Genomic DNA, 16,799 nt, shown 5'->3' with positions numbered 1-16,799 from the left:
ACCTTTTCAATTATAGTTCAACATTTTTTTGCACAGTGCTCTTTATTGAATTGTTTCTCCCTGATGATGTAACACCGTTTACTTAATTGACGCGGCCATCTTCCCTCAAACACCTAGCGGTTAAATCCCAATTAAATTCAAGTTTACCACTCCGAACTGAACTGAACTGAATTATAGTTCTCGGAAACACAAGTGGCATCGTTGGAGTGGCTACAGATTCTGTTGGTTTGGCCGTATTATTATTTTTTTCTTGATACTCAAACGCAAACTGAGAAGCTGCTCGGTAAGATTGTTGTCATTAAATTGCGAGGACGCAATGCGAGTGGGCCTCTGAAGCGGCTACGCTCGCTCACTCCTTAGCTCATTGATCCCGTCATTCTATCAAGCTGTGCTTAATCCATTTACCTCCACTCAGACCTCCCTCCCATTTCCACACAGTTCCCCCCTCTCACGCTCTCCACTTTTCTTTTTCAACACACTTACAAAGTAACCCAATTAATCCATTACTCTCGGCTATGTGAGGGGACAGTGGAAGCGGGTGGATTAGAAAAAGCTCTGCTTTCACCCTCAAAGGAGCCCAAAGTGTTTGCTTTCAGATGTGACGACGTCGCTCGCGGCATCTCAAATCGTATTTCACCCGGGGTGTTTTCACCTGCTTGTCTTCGGCACTGGTAGCGAGGAAACACGCTCCTGTGGGATAGTATAGTGCTGATGTGGTGCACTGAACTACTTTTTTTTTTTTCATACCAGCATAGTAATGTTCTTCTATTATTATTCAAATGCTGCTAGGGGCTGCCTGATAAGCTGTCGATGTTTTAAGCGCGCCGCTTGACTGACTGCTTCTCGGACTGATTGAGATGAGCGCGATGACAGCCAGTCGGAGCTCGGCAACGTTGTGCGTATCCGTCAGTGGACAGACAGTTCTTTGCCAGAGGCGTTATCCCTCGGGGAGCATGGCGAGCGCAGCTTTTTGAAGAATGTGGAGAGAGAAAAGTGTGAAAGCGTCATGCCTGGAGGACACGTGTGAATGTTTCACTCTGAAGGGACGCTGATCAGTGTTGAAGTGTTGAGTCTTCAAGATGTTTGTATATCGCCTTACCTCGCTTGAGCCTTGTTTGGTCCAAGCTAGGGTCAGGGGAGGGTTTCCAGTCCACGTGCAAGTGAATGCCGCATCCATCCCGATATCAACCGTCATTGGCTTTGGCCCCGACAACAATCTGGGGCCAACTGTGGGGGAAGCAGACAGTTGTGTTTATCGTTGAACACATACGCCTCAGGGCCGCGACCTCACAGCTTTGTTTACACTCCTTCGGTCGGACTTACACTGCACATCGACCAGGGTGCTGACATTGGTGCTGCCCACAGAGTTGGACACCGCGCAGGACACCGGATCTGTGAAGTAGGAATAGTCCACAGTCACCTCCAGACTGTCACCGTTGGCCTCGGAGATGGGGACGCCTCCTTTAGACCACCTGGGACGGATGAATAATCACATTATACAGTCAGATTATTAGTTCGGGGAAGGTACTTAGCCATGCATATCAAAGTGGCTATTAGCTCTTTCATAGCGTGTGCCAATCATAATCAAATGCTGCCAATCAAGCGGCTCATTCAAGCAAATTATTCAAACGCGGGGACTTTTTTTTTTTCTCTCGAGGTGATGTGCTTTTCAGCATCACCGGCAGAAACAATATATTCTCTCGTACCTGTAGCCAATAATCTCCGGATTGGCTGAAGCGGTGCATACGAAGAGAACCTTGGCGCCTTCGGTTACCGTCTGAGGCTGGACTGACAAAACCACAGACGGAGGATCTGCAAGAAAAATTTGCAATGTGATTTGTGCTCGTTGGGTAAGAATGCGGATGAGTTTGTGACTCACGTTGGACATTGATAGTGATGGATGTTTGTCTTCCAGCAGGGGCAGCTTGGTTGAGAACTCTGCAGGTGTAGGTGCGGCCGGAGTCGCTGTCCTCTGGGATGATTGGAAGCATACTGACAGCTGCCTCCCTCTTCCCATCTTCCATCAGTGTCTGCGGCAATACGCATTTGCACTTAGGTTCAGCCTGAAGCCATAGCTACAACATCTATATGTCATCCTATTTTTACCTTTATACATACGCCAGTAACGCTATTTTAATTTAAAATTCTCTGGCACCGTCGATGAAATATATTAGTATATTTTACGATGCGGCAATGGGATTTTTTTTTTTGCTGTTCCTACATTTCTGAGAGCGTTTGCCGTCAGCGCCTTGTTTGTCATCGTCTTTTAAATCTATTTACTGCTTACAGAAATCAATACGCCTAAGTGAGGCAAGGTGTAGATTGTGAGGGTAATGCAGACTGCTCACACACACACAAAGAAGTGTAATAGCCAAATTGCTTGTGAGTCTGTTTTTGGATGGTGACAGTGAGGCAAAAGTGTCACACGCATGGCAGGCTGGGTATTCTCCCCTGGACAGCAAAATCAATAGAGCGATTTTTGCTCTTCCTCAGCAACAAACAATTTTTTCTAATCACACCAGACCCCTTTCATATCTTAGTGGTTGGAATTTTCTTTCTTTCTTCTTCACCCCCCCGCCCTGCCAACCCCTCTCACTGCAAGCACTCGCCTCCTTAAATGTGGTGTTTAGCGTCATTTAGCGTGGTCAGAGAGCATGAAAAATGTGACACTTTCCCAGCCGTGGCCGACTCACGCTCCGCCGCACCCCCATTGTGTTTCTGCATTGTAGTGTTGGTGATTCGCTTTCTGCAGAAAGTCTACTGTATGAAAGCCTCATGGCTGTCTGAGCTTTGGCATGCTCCAGTTATGCTGTAGTGTCACTGCATTAGCGGAAGGGGAGGGGGGGAGCAAGGGGGGGTTACCGGGGGTATAAGGGGGGAGCAGGAGGAGTGAAAATGGGAGGAGGACTGCAGAGAGCGACTTGAGCAAATCTTATGAGAAAAGGGTGGCGATTGAAAACTGTATCTGAGTAGTATCTGAGTTCTGTTTACATCATGCCACTTGCACGTACTTTGGAATAAATGGCTGTCTCCATGACTTCCCCATCTCTGTACCAGGTGATCTCTGCAGCAGGTTTGGCTCCGTAAGATCTGCAGGTGAGGTTGTGTGGCGTATGGGCTTTAAGACGCACAACGGGGCCTCCCTCCACCAAGGGATCTGAAGGAGGGACTGTAAAGCAATAACAAAACACATCGCTCAATACAAAACACATCAAATTAACTGACTGTTTATACGCTTTTTCCGATTGGCTGGTCATCAAGTCCGGTGTTTACCCGTGGAAAAGAAGAAAAAAAAAAATCAAGAAAATGGATAGAACGGAAATTTCATTTTGACACCAAGTACAATAATAAACATATCTGTAATTACGGCACATTATCTTCAAAATTGAAATCATGGAGCTAATTAGAGTACACCCCCCCCCCCCCCCCCCAATATTGTGACATTAAAAGAAGCAAACAAGTATCCTCGTATGATGATGATCTGTTTAACAGTGTATCGTTGATGAAAAGTCTTCAAATGGAGGTCCTCTGAGGAGAAAATAACACTTCCCATTCTTTATTTCCTTTTTCAGAGACTAGCGGTATTGTTGCAATCGTTCCCACTGTTGCTGAGCGATGTTTGGGCTGAATTGCTTATTTGTTCATTTATTTGCATGGTTTCTCACACAGCACTGGCAAGCCAAGCGTGCCACCCCTGATGAGGGCGTCCATTTCCCGGTCCAATAAGGAGCGGCGTGAATGCGGGGTTTGTGTTGGCCTTTTTTGCTCCCTCCACCGAACCAATTTCACTGTGTGTGTCTGAATTGTCAGAGGTCTTTCCGTTGCTGCCGCACGGACACTAATGGAATCCGAGTGCTAGGTGATTTTAATTTCCATGCCGATTCCCCTGACTGCACTCCAGACGTTGACTGCGGATTGCTTTGGCACACGGGCAACTGCACGCAAATACACATGCACAGGGAAAAAGTCCCCCACGCACTTTCTTTAGCTCTACTTTTGCCTACATATAAACATATAGAAGTCCTCCCAAGTCTAGCACAAGGTTCAGTCTAGATCTGTACAGGGGCAGGGTAGACTAGGTTTTAGTATTTTCCCAGACTCATTATGGGCCGACTTGAAGCAGATGTTCCCGTTTCAATAAATTCCGCTCGCAAGACTTACACTGATGTATATTCCTAATTGGAAAGTAATGAGACACGGTATGCTTTGCTACAAAAATAAAACAAAGTGTCGCTGAAACATAAATCTCAACTTAATTACAATGGGGGGAAAAAATATAGTGAAATTAATTAACAAATGAAGTCAACGATTTACTGCATATTTTCGGCAGTCCTTTCAGTTTAAAATTATAAAAAGAGACAATTTACATGAATCAAAGATGACTAAGAAGTCAGTATAAGACAAAACACGTCTCAGTACAACTCTAGGTCAAATACAAACTTGAACTTGTCTGTTTGATTATCTGTCAAAGTAGTCTGGATAAATATACGAATACAAATAAGCTTTTTTTTTTTTTAGGGGAAAGCTTTCCGTCATCCAGTTGTGTTATGTGATTGATCTTTCTGACTTGGCTTTTTTATAAGCAAGCTGTCTTAAGTAGATATATGGGGAGTGACATTCCTTCAAATGCCACCAGATGCCAGCAGTGCTTTGTTGGGTCCCACAAGACCTGTAACCCCCCCCACAACCCTGCCCCCCTCCTCAATGTCTGCGTGAAGAAGTGGATCATTCACATCGCGTTAATGTAAAAACTGCCTTGCGGTTGACAAATGTTGTGGCTCAACGTAAAATGTGCTAACTATGCAGACCTTGACTTTCAAGTGACTACTCCAGTCATTTGTGATTCCTGCAATCACATTAGCCAAGACGTCCACAGTCTTGAGTGTTTACTTTTTTTCTTCCCTCATCGGGCTCTCTTGGCTGAGCTTTAGTAGAATTATGCCCCCAGCAAATCATTTCCATCAAGAAATGAGATTTATCACTCAGGGGTTATTGCTGAGTGGTGATAAGAAATCATTTTATTAATTGTAAAGCCTTTAATGAGGTCAGTGATATTGTACACAATGCAATACAGATTTCATTTGTCTGCCTGTTGGTGTTCCGAATGAAATAATTACACATTGTGCTGGACTTTTATTTTTTATTTTTTTATAATGCCCCTGTTTAAACTTGCCTCATGTGATGCAAAGTCCGAGCTGCGTATCTTACCTAGCACAGTCAGCTTGGCACGGTGTGAGCGCAGGCCCGCCTGTGTCGCCTGACACTCGTACACGGCATCATCCACCAGCTCTGCCGAATCGATCAGCAAGCTGTGCTCGCCCGATAGCGGGTCGCCCATTAAGGAGTAGCGTTTCCAGCCTGCGTGAAGCCGGCACACACAACAGTCAGACACAGACCCGGCAACAATAAACACATAATGACACAACTACGAAGCCCATTTGGACCGAGCGCCAAGAAATGTGGAAAAGCTGTTTAAGTCATAAATGAACGCAGGCGGCGGGCGCCTCGGTAGGATTGAGCCATTGTGTGTGTGTGTGTGTGTGTGTGTGTCGAGCAGCATGAGGTGGGAAATGAAACGCATGAGGACTCTGTCCTTGAAGCACAGACACAGTAAAGATGGTGGCAGGGCCTCTGGGGCCGAAAGGCAGTCTCGCCGCCATCAAATGTCAGTGTGAAAAGCTGATTGATTATCTCCCTTCCTGCAAAAGCCTTAAAACGCTAAGCAGCAAATCACGTTACGTGCGCGCAGCACTCAACGACCTTTCACCGTTCAATCTTGTAAAACCTAAACAGTTAAGGAAGAGAAGCTTGCTTTCTAATGGGGCCCGCCATTGATCGGAGTAAGACAAGCACTAGGAAACTAAAGAAAATTCACTTTTTAGTAAGAGTTGTTGATGTTTGGATCCGAGCGTGCTAATACAAAATGTCTTGGGTGAGTGGCATCATTCATACCTGGTAGCTCTCTCTCTCCACCCAAAGCCAGTCCATCTTTGGTCCACTGCACCATCTCCCGATAGCCCACAATGACACATGGTAGAGTCACGGACTGGCCAGACACCACCACCTGGTCCTGAGGCTGCTGGGAAAAGTAGGCTGCTCGGGTGGCGGCTGCAAGGACAGAAGGATGAACATGTTTTGAATGGGACAAGAATTGATATTTTCAGGGCAAATGCTATACAAAAGAATGACAGCAGGTGTGTCGGGTTAGGATGGTGAAAATAGCCCTGTAAAGACTGAGGCTGATCGCTCAATAAACTGACATTTGAAAAAGATGGATGAGGCTGACTTGGGTGAACATTTCATATTCCCCCCACTCCTTCATAAATATCCCTGTCAAGAAGAAGACTCAGCATTGCCCCATAACTTATTTAACTCTTTCCCAAGTCCATATGCTTTTATGCTTCCTGGCACGAAGCACTTTTCGGAAAGAATGTGCAAACAAATGTGCCGCTTTTTCGGTGTACTTTTTGTAAAAATGGATGTTAAACAATTAAAACAGCACTTAAAGTCCCCGGGGACTCGTTTTGTTTGAGGCGCTTGAAATTCAGTAGAGACACCTGCTGCCGTTGTGGTGTTCTGTTAAGTGCGCTACACACTCTCAATGGATCGCTTGGCTGGCCTTCACACACGCACAAACAGATATACGCTTTCCAAATGTTTGTGGCACTATGATAAAGATTGAGTATTACAAACCCTATACGAGTAGCGAAAGATGGCAGCACTCCAGAGGTAACTAATCCGTAGGCGGGGGAAAGAGACAGTTGGTTGGTTATCTAAGTGGGCTCTCTGTGCGAGTCGGGAGACTTGGAGGGGGGGGAGAAAAAAAAAACTCATTCTCCTTCTCTCTTTCATTGTTGCTCAATGGAGAATGGAAGGGAAGGGGGACTCGGGGAGATAAAGAGGCCTCTATTCAGGCTGAGCTAAGTCCCCCCCCTCCTCCATCCCCAACCCTTCCTGAACTGCTTCTCTTGGTTGCACTGCTTAAACAGACAGGGTTACCCCCCCCCCCAATTCGGTCTCCCCAACCACCATCACAATCGCCAGTAAAGAAAGCTGCTGAAAGGAGGGCAACATACGGCAACCAGAGACACGCTATTGTCCTCTTGTCTCTCTCTTTTAATAGGCCTCTTCATTCTCAATCAATCCTGCTAAATGCAAGTTTAATAGCTTTTCAATAGCAACCCCCCCCACACACCCCTTTAAGAAGGGTGGCGGGGATTTTTTGCTTATGCTCTCACCCTCTTTTTTTTTCGCTCCCCCCCTCATTCTTTCTGTGTTTGAATGAGGCTGCTTGTTGGCAGTGTTTATTCCGCACTCAATTATCCACTTCATCTCAGGGAGGGCCTGTGGTCTGTCCCTCACCCTCTCTCCCCTCCCGCTGCCTTTGCCACCCAGCAGCATAATTAAAGCAAAACTCCATCTCAACCAACCATTTTTTTTTTTTTTTTTGGCATTCCGATGGAACAAAGATCTGTATCGTACCATATTTTGGACATCTTTCAGTGCACCGAGAGTATTTGTTGTTTCTGCACAACAACAGATATGCAAATGGTATTATTAATGTAGCTCCACCCAACAAAAACGAAGCGTACCTGCACGGTCATTGAGCCCTTTAGAATGGATTTACCCGACCAATTTGGTCCAAGTTGAACCAAATTGAACTACTTGGTAGCATAAAACCTTAATGTGGCCCTAATGTAGTGGCCTCCATCTGACTGAAGAAGGAAAAATGTGTAATTGGAGCACTATAGTGTACTGTGCATGTGTGTTACAAAGTGTCAGAATAGCCTGTTGAGTAGCAGGTGGGCTACATAAAAATGAATCAAAAGAGGCTAATTTGAATCTTGGCACTCAAGCTATTAGATGCCGAGTAAGGACCGACATTTTCCGTCAGAAACTTTATGTCCTTCTCCGTCAAACGTTTTAAATTCAAGAAGTAATGAGCAGTTTCGTAATCCTCCTCCCAGTAGAGCCAGATTGAGATTTTTTTTTTCTTTTTCGACTGGGCAAAAAAAAAAAAAATGCAATTAAGTATCTTGCCCAGTGTATCAAACTGTTTACAATGGCTAATAATTCATTTCATTGCCTGATTGCTTAAACGGATTACATGCTGTGAAGTGTTTGTCTATACCACACCCACACTTAATTTGCTTCGCTCACATTTAGCAATTAATGCTTCGTATGGAGCCTTACAAAAATAGAGTGACGACTGTGTGCTGTAGAGAGTGATTCACAGCTCTCCCGATCCCTTATTGAAAAGGCTCTACAGAACATCTCGACTGGCTAATGACTCATGCCAGATTCCTTTAATTCCTCGTTGCCGAATTAGACAATTCTTTGACGGTGTATTAGCGGCTTAATTACATGAATACGTTGCTGATGGGGAGCGAGGGAGGAACAGAGGTGCACAATGGGAAAATGGTGGAAGCAGTGTGAAGACACACACGCAGACCACAAAAACACACCAGACTTAACATGAGGAGCTTTGCTACGGGCTGCAATTGAATCAAAATGACGAAAATACAAATGTGGGTCTTAAATATCCACCGTACGGGATTTGACTTGTTTTGCTTCTCTACGTTAAATCTATTCATGAACTCATTCCCTAGATTTGCACTCTATGGATTAGTTGTAATGCATGTGTTGGATTAATGTTACCTTTCAAGGTCCTTCGCATTTAGAGGAACATTTCCTTATTGCCACCAATTCAGCAATTACTCAATTTCTTAACTTGCTGTGTGTGTGAGCGTTTTTTTCCTTTCTGCTGTAACAAGGTAAACCAACCTGGGCTCAAACAATTTAATCCCGATTCCTTCAAATGAAATATCATTTCACGCTGTTGGTTGCACATGGCGCTAAGTAGGCATGTATGCGTGCGTTTCTTGCAGACGCTGCATGATGTTTTGAGGTGTACACGGATGTGTTAATAAGAAAAGCCAAGTGTCAAGCACCACGGGGCACATTTAGCGGCGTCGTTTGACGTTGCGACTTTGCTGCTTGAGTCGCTTGGCTTTTTAGTGAAATTCAAAACAGCCTTTCAGGGTTGAACCTGTTAAAGAGCTTTTCCACCGCCGCCGCCGCTTACTTTATGTGAACTGATAGGGGTGCATTCACATCAGGACGGATCAAGAAGAGATGGACAGATGTCAGCAGTGATCCGTTCACCACTGGACATCTGCCCTGGGAGAATTAGATTGAATCTGCCAGCGTGCGTGCGTGCATGCGTGTATGCGTTTGGGTGTGTGAGGGCTACGAAGCTAAAGCGTGATAATGGCACTGTGCGTGACCTTTGCTTATAATGGGAAACTAGCATAGAGAGCGCCGTTCATTTCGTAGAGAGCACTGTTCCATTTATCAGCTCACGATGACGATTCATAATCATTTTTTGCCATTTGGATATAAAGGAAAAAAGGTCAGTCTGTATATGTACAAATACTGTGCTTTAACTTTTTTTTAATACACTATTTCATACTATTCACACTCAAGTAGTCATCAAATAAATTACAAAAATATATATATAATTAAATATATATAAAAAATAATATCTATATAATAAAAAAAAATATATATATATATAATTTAAAAAAGAAAAAAAATGAGTGTATATATATATATATATATATATATATATATACACACACACACACACACTGTATATTATATAGTCTTGGACTCAGCCTGCGTGAGGTTCCCTTAATAGACTCCAGAGACGAGGAAATGGGGTGAAAACACAAACGCACGCATGCACACACAACTCCCCCGAAAACAAGGCAATTGGCAAAAAAAAAAAAAAGTGTCAAGCTTGGAATAAACAAGCCCTCTCCCCAAATGCCATCCATTGTGCCTTGTCGAGATAAGGTTTCTAAATCGGGCTGGAAATGCAAGCTCCATTTCTCTCAGTATAGAATTATTATCCCTTTGTTTTGAGTCTTTTGTCTCTTTCGACTAGTGTATGCGTGCATATGTTTGTGTACAAACAAAAAAAGTAGTGCTGAGGTAGTCTATTCAAACCGAATGCCCCCATAGGGACCCAGCACCCATCTCATGTTTGGAGTGTGCAAAGCTCATTAGCATGACTTGTACACAACTTGAGGGCTTCAAAGAAGACAACAAGAGAGACCACCCACCAACTGGCCACACTGTGCTGTGCCCAGCGTGTATGTTTTCTTTGACTGTTGCAAGTAGCTCTCTCTGCAGATGCTCTCTTCTCTTGCACCCCTCTTAAAAAATATATCACTCCCTTATGCATTCCGGCTGCACTTCCACTCACCCGCTCTCGCTCCCTTTCCTCCTCGTCTGCATTTTTCTGCCCAAATTGCAATCTAACTGCTTTTTAAGAGCTGTTTTGCCGGAGTTTAATCCGCCTCGCCTCCCCTCCCGGCCTTTATTCCATTGTGAAAATCTTGGCTGGAGCCGAGACCCCTTTTAAGCGAGTGGACCCGCTCATCTAAACCATTGCCAGCCTCCCCAGCCCTCCCCTCTTGGCTTCTACCCTGAATCTCGGCGCATTCTGCCCTAATCAAAGCCGCTCCCTCTCATTTGTCTGTTTATCATTCGTGCATCTCCACTCATGAGCAAGCCACACTTTGCAAGGCCCCTATGTGCTATTAATCACTGACATCACTCTGACACTGCTCTGTTTTACCGCTGGTGTCAGCTGTCATCACTTTCTCCTCTTCTTTCCCTTTGCTCGTGCTCTGCATCCCTGCGCGAGACTCACAGGACTTTCGACTTGTCAGCGTGACAACGGGAGAAGAGGGACGAGAGATTCAAAACATGTTCAAATAAAAATATACAAAGATATCGCACGACCTCCAATTGTAAAGATGTTGGCTATAGATAGAATTGACGGCAATCAGTTTGTCTCAAAGGCTGTCGTAGCTTGATGGCAACATAACACCAGAAAACTCGAGAAGGAGAATATGACAATTGGCTGCTCCTCCACTACTGCGGGTGGCACTGCAGTCAATTTATCCACTTTTTATTGTGTGTGTGGGCAATTCATATCATTTTTATGTGTTCAGAGTGTAACCTTGGTGGGTACGTTAATCAATGAGCTTTATACAGGCTGGAGTAGGCTTTTAAACAGCGTTATTTGACTGAGAAATCCAATACTGTGCCATCCGCCCGTTTGTCAGGCAGCACAGTGACAAAGCGGTAAGCACACTTCAATTTCTATTTGGAACATTAAAGACTCCAAATCGTCCATGGGTTGGAATGTGAAAGTTTTAAGAGTGCATTTAAAGTATATAAAACATGTTGTAAAAAGTGTTGTACATATAACATTTCCTTGTTTGTGAATGGGGACCGTGTTGATACTATCTAAAAATCACAATGAACAACTTTCTCATATTTACTACCTTGTTGTCATGTAATAGTATCCGCTCTCTACTGAGCTGGAAAGCAGTCGTGATGCTGGCTGCCTCAGTAGCTCCCGGGGTACCTGCTATAATAGAGTGGTATGTATTCAGGGGAGGAGGAAGGATGTAAAAAAAAAAAGAAAAAAGGAGGAGGCCAAGGGGGGTGAGACCAAGACTGCTGATGTGACACAGTCAGTGCTGGAGCAAATATGAATGGTGCAGCTCGCAGTCGCTGTGCTGCACTTCCAACTGTGCATCTTGCTGCACACTCACTGTCACAGTCCTACATCTTTAGGCTCGCTGGTGGGCAGTGCAGAAGCATCTGGCGGAGTATAATTCTAGCATTGCTTTTGAACGTCAACACACAACGGCGACACGCCATGAGCTAGAGAAGTGCCGAGTGCATGCGGACGGGATAGCAAGTGACGGGCTTGGCTGGCAGGAGGACAGGAAATAAAACAGCATATGCAGAGGAGGAGAAAAAGTGGAGGGTGGTTTGAAATTGTCTGTACACATCAGCCAGCAGTGTTGACAAGATGTTGATTGAGCCAGTCTTGTCGTTTGGCTCCAGCTTACCCCAGCTCCCCCCTTTGGTGTTTTTACTGCAAGACAGCTGCAGGCTGGATCTGTGTCATAGTCCCAGCCCGTCTCTGTCCCTCTAATTCGCTCCGTTGCTTTGCTCCTTCTGTCTCACGGCCCCGATCCCCCTCCTCCCAGACTCCTTCCCACTTCCACTGTTTGGATGATTATTTATTACCAGTCCAACTTATTTTTGCTGTTTGGTTTAGTAAGAGTCGGAAGAGTGCGCAACATGTGACGGAATAGCTCGGTGACAAATGAAGCGAGCAAATAAATGTTTAATTAAATTCGATTAAAAATCCATAAAACGACGAGGAGATAACGATACAGTCTCTTGCTTTTTCTAAAAAGCGGTAAAATGAAAACAAAGAAAGTCTACATAGTACTGACTCTGGATCCAATGCCCTGGGGTATCAATTAATTTAGTCTGGGGATTTGTGGCCTACTCTCCCTAATTGAGCCCAACGGAGACCCCCTTGGCTCTTCACGATAGGATAGGAAGTAGTGCGTTTCATAATTAATACTCCCCCCCCTCCCTTTTATTATTATTATTATTTTTTAATGAGGGTTGTAAAGTTGTAAGCGACGACAGGAAAAGGCTATCGACGCCATTGTTGGCGTCTAACGTCAGCTGCTGGTGTGTGGAGTAAGGGCGACAACCAAAGCGGCGCATTGAAGTCTTTTGTGTGTTTTTGAACACAGAACACAGCAAGCTCAATGAGAGTCTCATTAGCGTTGCTTAATGGGTGTGCTTTTTAAAGCTTAGAGGTTAATGCCCGACTTGCCGTCATCTCATTGGAGCTCTCTTTTAATTTGATGCATAATTATTATTTTTTTTTTTTGTCAGCAAGAGTCTCTTCACAGAAAGCGGACGTGTGGAATTTTGGCCTCGCCTTGCAACAAATACACAAAAAGCACAAAGACCACTTCTAATTAAAGCGGTTTTAATATTCCTCTTCATTTTTTCCTTTTCATGCTCTCCTCACATTAACAATGTTTTTTTTCTCTGTCCATAGAAAACAACTCCTGGCGATTAAACAAATTACTTTCTAGCCCCATGGGAGCCATGAATCTACTGGAAACAATAAAATGGTGAGATGCACAATGTTGCCGCCTCTACATTCTTACAAAAACACCTTCACAATATTTATAGACAATGTTTTGCTGTCTTTCCGCTTCACAGTATGGCCAGCAACAATGGATGCTTGCCTGTATTTTTATCTGGACAGGTTCAGGAGATGGATTTTACTCAGCTGGTGACTAAAGGCAGAGAGAAAAATGCCCACTGCTGCCAAGTGAAGACCATGGTGTCGTGTCTACAACTATGCTCCATAGTAAACTAACGTTAGCATGAGAGTTTATTGTCTAGCCATCCCAACGAATACATTTGTGTAGAGTCAGGTTGGTTACAATTAAAAAGGTGCACGTGACCTCATTTCCCTGTTTCCCCCTTGACTTTGCCAGGAAGAAAAGTTTTTAATTTAACATCAAATACTCATTTTGTTCATTTGATTTCTTATAAGTGGAAACGTCCTTTTAACCCGCCGATGAGGCGCCAGAGGACGAGAAGCGGGGAGGAGGGCGGTTGGGCTGTTACCTGCTGGACTCAATACTTGTGCTTTGTATTGAGTAAAAGAAAGGAGGGAGAAAAACTCATTTCCTGAATTTCCATCTCTTAAGTGTTGATTAGTGAAGGGGTGTAATTAGAATGAAATGTGAAGTCAGGCTTTTCCCGATTGCACCGCTTCCCTGAGAAAAATCAGGCCGTGATTAAGGAATAAATGATTAATGAGTGAGCTAATTAATCAATATATTATTAAAGCGGCAAGCGGTGTGAACAAAGGGGTGGGCACGATGGCGCTGCATTAAAGAGATGTGTTGAAACAAAAAAGGACTCATCTGGTTGTTGTGTGTGTTTTTTTTTTTTTTTTTTTTTCCCGCCCTCCTCTGACAGAAGCGGATATATGGAGAGAAGTGACGGATGGGAGGAGATGGAGGCTGCAGCCTCTGCATCTGCCAGCAGCCTCTGGTGTGAGATCCCTGACCTCACAATACTGCATTTGCAAGTTCCGCTGCTTATCTCGAGGTCGGGTCGAGAGGTTCCGCGCGAGGGAGGGCAAAGCACGGGCCCGCCGCGCTAATGATGTTTGCACTGCTAAAACGACAGCCTGTGATGCACAGTCAACATCTCTGACTACGCAAAAGTTCCTGAGCGAAGCCCCCCCACCCCCCACACCCTCACCTCCGCATCCCCCCCTGTCGTTAACTAGGACAGCCCATCAATCTTTGATAATGTGCAGTGCGGGTCTCTCCTGTGTGACCGAGCTGATGAGACATCACAGCAGGGTTTGATGTATAAATGTAACTGTGATATACTGGACGGCTTCAAGTCAGGTTTGACCTTTTTTTTGCGCCGGATATTAATGACTACAGTGAAAGAATGAACTATCTGTGTGATGCATCCCTCCCCAGTGGAGCTCGGCACACTTTATCTTTTTGGCACGGGCTTCCTCTGCTACCTTTTGCTCAGCTTTCATGTCTGCCAAAAGTCCCCCGAGCTGGCACACAATGGGATGAGGGACACAAAAAATATTATTTCATAAGCGGATGGGTTTATTGTTCTTTTTAAAATGTAGCATTGCTCTTTAAAGCTGGAGTTTTACCCTCCCCCCCCGTGCACGACACAGCGAAACTCGTCCTCAAAGCTAGAGTATGAGAAAAAGAGCTTTCATCGCGGCATATCTTGCCTGGCATTTACTGGTGGCCTTATTAAGAGCCTTGTGAGTGACTGAGGCATGTGTACTGGGGGACTCTTGGGGGGGAGCTGTAACACGCTCAGGGCAAAATCATGATATTGTTTATCAGCCGGCGTTGCTTCCAAAATAAATGACAATGGATGCATTTCTATCAAGCACCAAAACAGGACTAAAGCTTTTAAAAACGACATTAAATAGTAGCACAACATCAACATGAATTGAAATGATCGATAAAGAGCAACAGGCAAGGTTTTTTTCTTTCAAAGAAACTAAAAGATGTATATGATTAAAGTTTTCGTACACAGTACAAAATAGCCTAGAGCAATCCAAATAAAAAACAACCAGAACTCATTTGCATGACTGCTAAGATTTAGAGCCTGATGACTGTTTTCATGCCAGGCACAAGTCTGGCACAAGGTGTAATTTGATTCTATGTTGCAGCGGGTTAGGCAAAGTTATGATATCTTTGCACACCAGTGTAAGGTGGTGAAAGATTTTAAAAAAGGGTGTTTTGCGCCGTTGTGGGGGCGTGAACACAGTCAACTTGATTCTCCATCAATCGTTAAATGCTACACGCCTGGGAAAAGATGGAAGCAGAAATTCATTTGCTGCCCGTTTGTGATTTTTCTTTTCAAGTTGACTTGGATTGCTGTTTTACGCATTCTCAATTGTTTTTGTGGCTTATTTTGGTTTAATTTGCTCCAGGCTGGTGCCACATTTTGTTCCCAAACATACCGTAGCATTCCACTGTTCTTCATCATCGAGTGGCTGTGAATGGGTCTTTGTAACATTGGCTGGTTTCTTCATTGAGCATGAAACATTGAACATATGGTGGCTGTGTGTCGGGATGCGTAACGGCAAAGAATGCCGAGGGTTGGTCCCCCGACCTCGACTTGGCCTCTTGCACTTAAGTCTGTGGCTTTGATTGACTTAAACACTTCATTGTGCACGCTGTTTTTACATTTGGGTTTAAACTGGGATCTCAGGTGGGACAGATGTGCGCTAAAGGAGAAGCGTACCAAACAGAGCACGCACGCTTCATTTGGTATGCCGAGCCTGTTTTCATCAGAAGTTCAGATTTGTAAGAAAAAAAAAAAAGTCTAGCCTGCCTTTCGTTCAAAAGTTAGCTCAGATAGTTTGTAGCTCCCCGCAGTACTAAAAAGGTGAAGCCGTATAGACAATGGATGGATGGCTGACCTCTCACCAAGCTAGTCAATTAGCTAATTTCTCTATTCTATCTGCAAAATTGGACTTTAAGCGAGAAACCTCACGGTAGAGGCTGCGACAAACAAGTGAAGCGTCGCAGGCTCCCGAGCCCATCTGGTGTGATGATCGATCATTAGATGGAGCGTTTAAACTCCCTCACTTTGCCTGCTGGCTAACACTGATCCCATATCACCCTCGCTGGATATGGTATGAATCACAGGAAGTTGAGATCGATCCATAAAGATTGTGCTGCTTGATTACAGATTGAAAAGAAAAAAAAAAATCCAATTTGGCTTAACCACTTGGATGCCTCAGAGCCCCGACTGTTTGTATGAGCAAATGGTCGCGTGTTTCCACGTCTATTAACAGCTTTTATATTTTTTAAAAAAGCTTTCCCCAGCTCCCATTTTCTGATTTGAGCTCTTCCTTCATTCGTCACCTCTTCACTTTGCTCTGTCCGTCCCGCACTAAAAGCACCCTCCTTAAGGGAGCCCTCTCCTAAATCTTAATTAAAACACTCTCCAACTGCCCTACCCAGAATCCCTGGGGCTGTCTGAAAGCAGCTTAGAACAATCAAGAGGACGGATTAGAAGTGAGAAGAAAAGCCGAGGTAAAGAAGCGATGGGGTGGGGGGGGTGAAACAACAACAACGCAGTGGCGAGGAGAAAAATATCGCAAGGAGGGAAAGAAATGACCCCTTTCCTTCATCCCCCTGATCCTCTCTCCTTCCCCCTTTGCTCAATGGCTCCCTCCCTCCCGCCCTCTCTGGGCTCTGGAGTCTTGGCCTGACCTATTGACATTCAGCTTCTCGGCAGATTAAGCAGCGAATGGAGCCTCTGGAAAGGGTAAACACACTGGAGGAACAATGACCAACAGGAGGCAACCTTATTGGATTCTA

General features: G+C 44.6%; 1 protein-coding gene across 3 annotated transcripts in view; it reads right to left on the bottom strand.

Annotated features, from left to right (window-relative positions):
- kirrel3l (kirre like nephrin family adhesion molecule 3, like) overlaps positions 1-16,799 on the bottom strand; it is a 40,486-nt gene that overhangs the window by 5,669 nt on the left and 18,018 nt on the right. For all 3 annotated transcript variants that reach the window (XM_037274289.1, XM_037274290.1, XM_037274291.1), the window contains exons 2-8: positions 5,953-6,108; positions 5,209-5,358; positions 3,012-3,169; positions 1,880-2,030; positions 1,707-1,812; positions 1,324-1,472; positions 1,100-1,227 (exon numbers count right to left, since the gene is read on the bottom strand). In XM_037274289.1, the coding sequence (XP_037130184.1) occupies positions 1,100-1,227; positions 1,324-1,472; positions 1,707-1,812; positions 1,880-2,030; positions 3,012-3,169; positions 5,209-5,358; positions 5,953-6,108 (998 nt within the window). The remainder of the gene's footprint in view (positions 1-1,099; positions 1,228-1,323; positions 1,473-1,706; positions 1,813-1,879; positions 2,031-3,011; positions 3,170-5,208; positions 5,359-5,952; positions 6,109-16,799) is intronic.

This window comes from Syngnathus acus, chromosome 16 (assembly GCF_901709675.1).
Source record: "Syngnathus acus chromosome 16, fSynAcu1.2, whole genome shotgun sequence".
NCBI classification, from domain to species: domain Eukaryota; kingdom Metazoa; phylum Chordata; class Actinopteri; order Syngnathiformes; family Syngnathidae; genus Syngnathus; species Syngnathus acus.
Note: the sequence above shows the minus strand (reverse complement) of the source record. Positions and strands in the feature narration are given on the sequence as shown.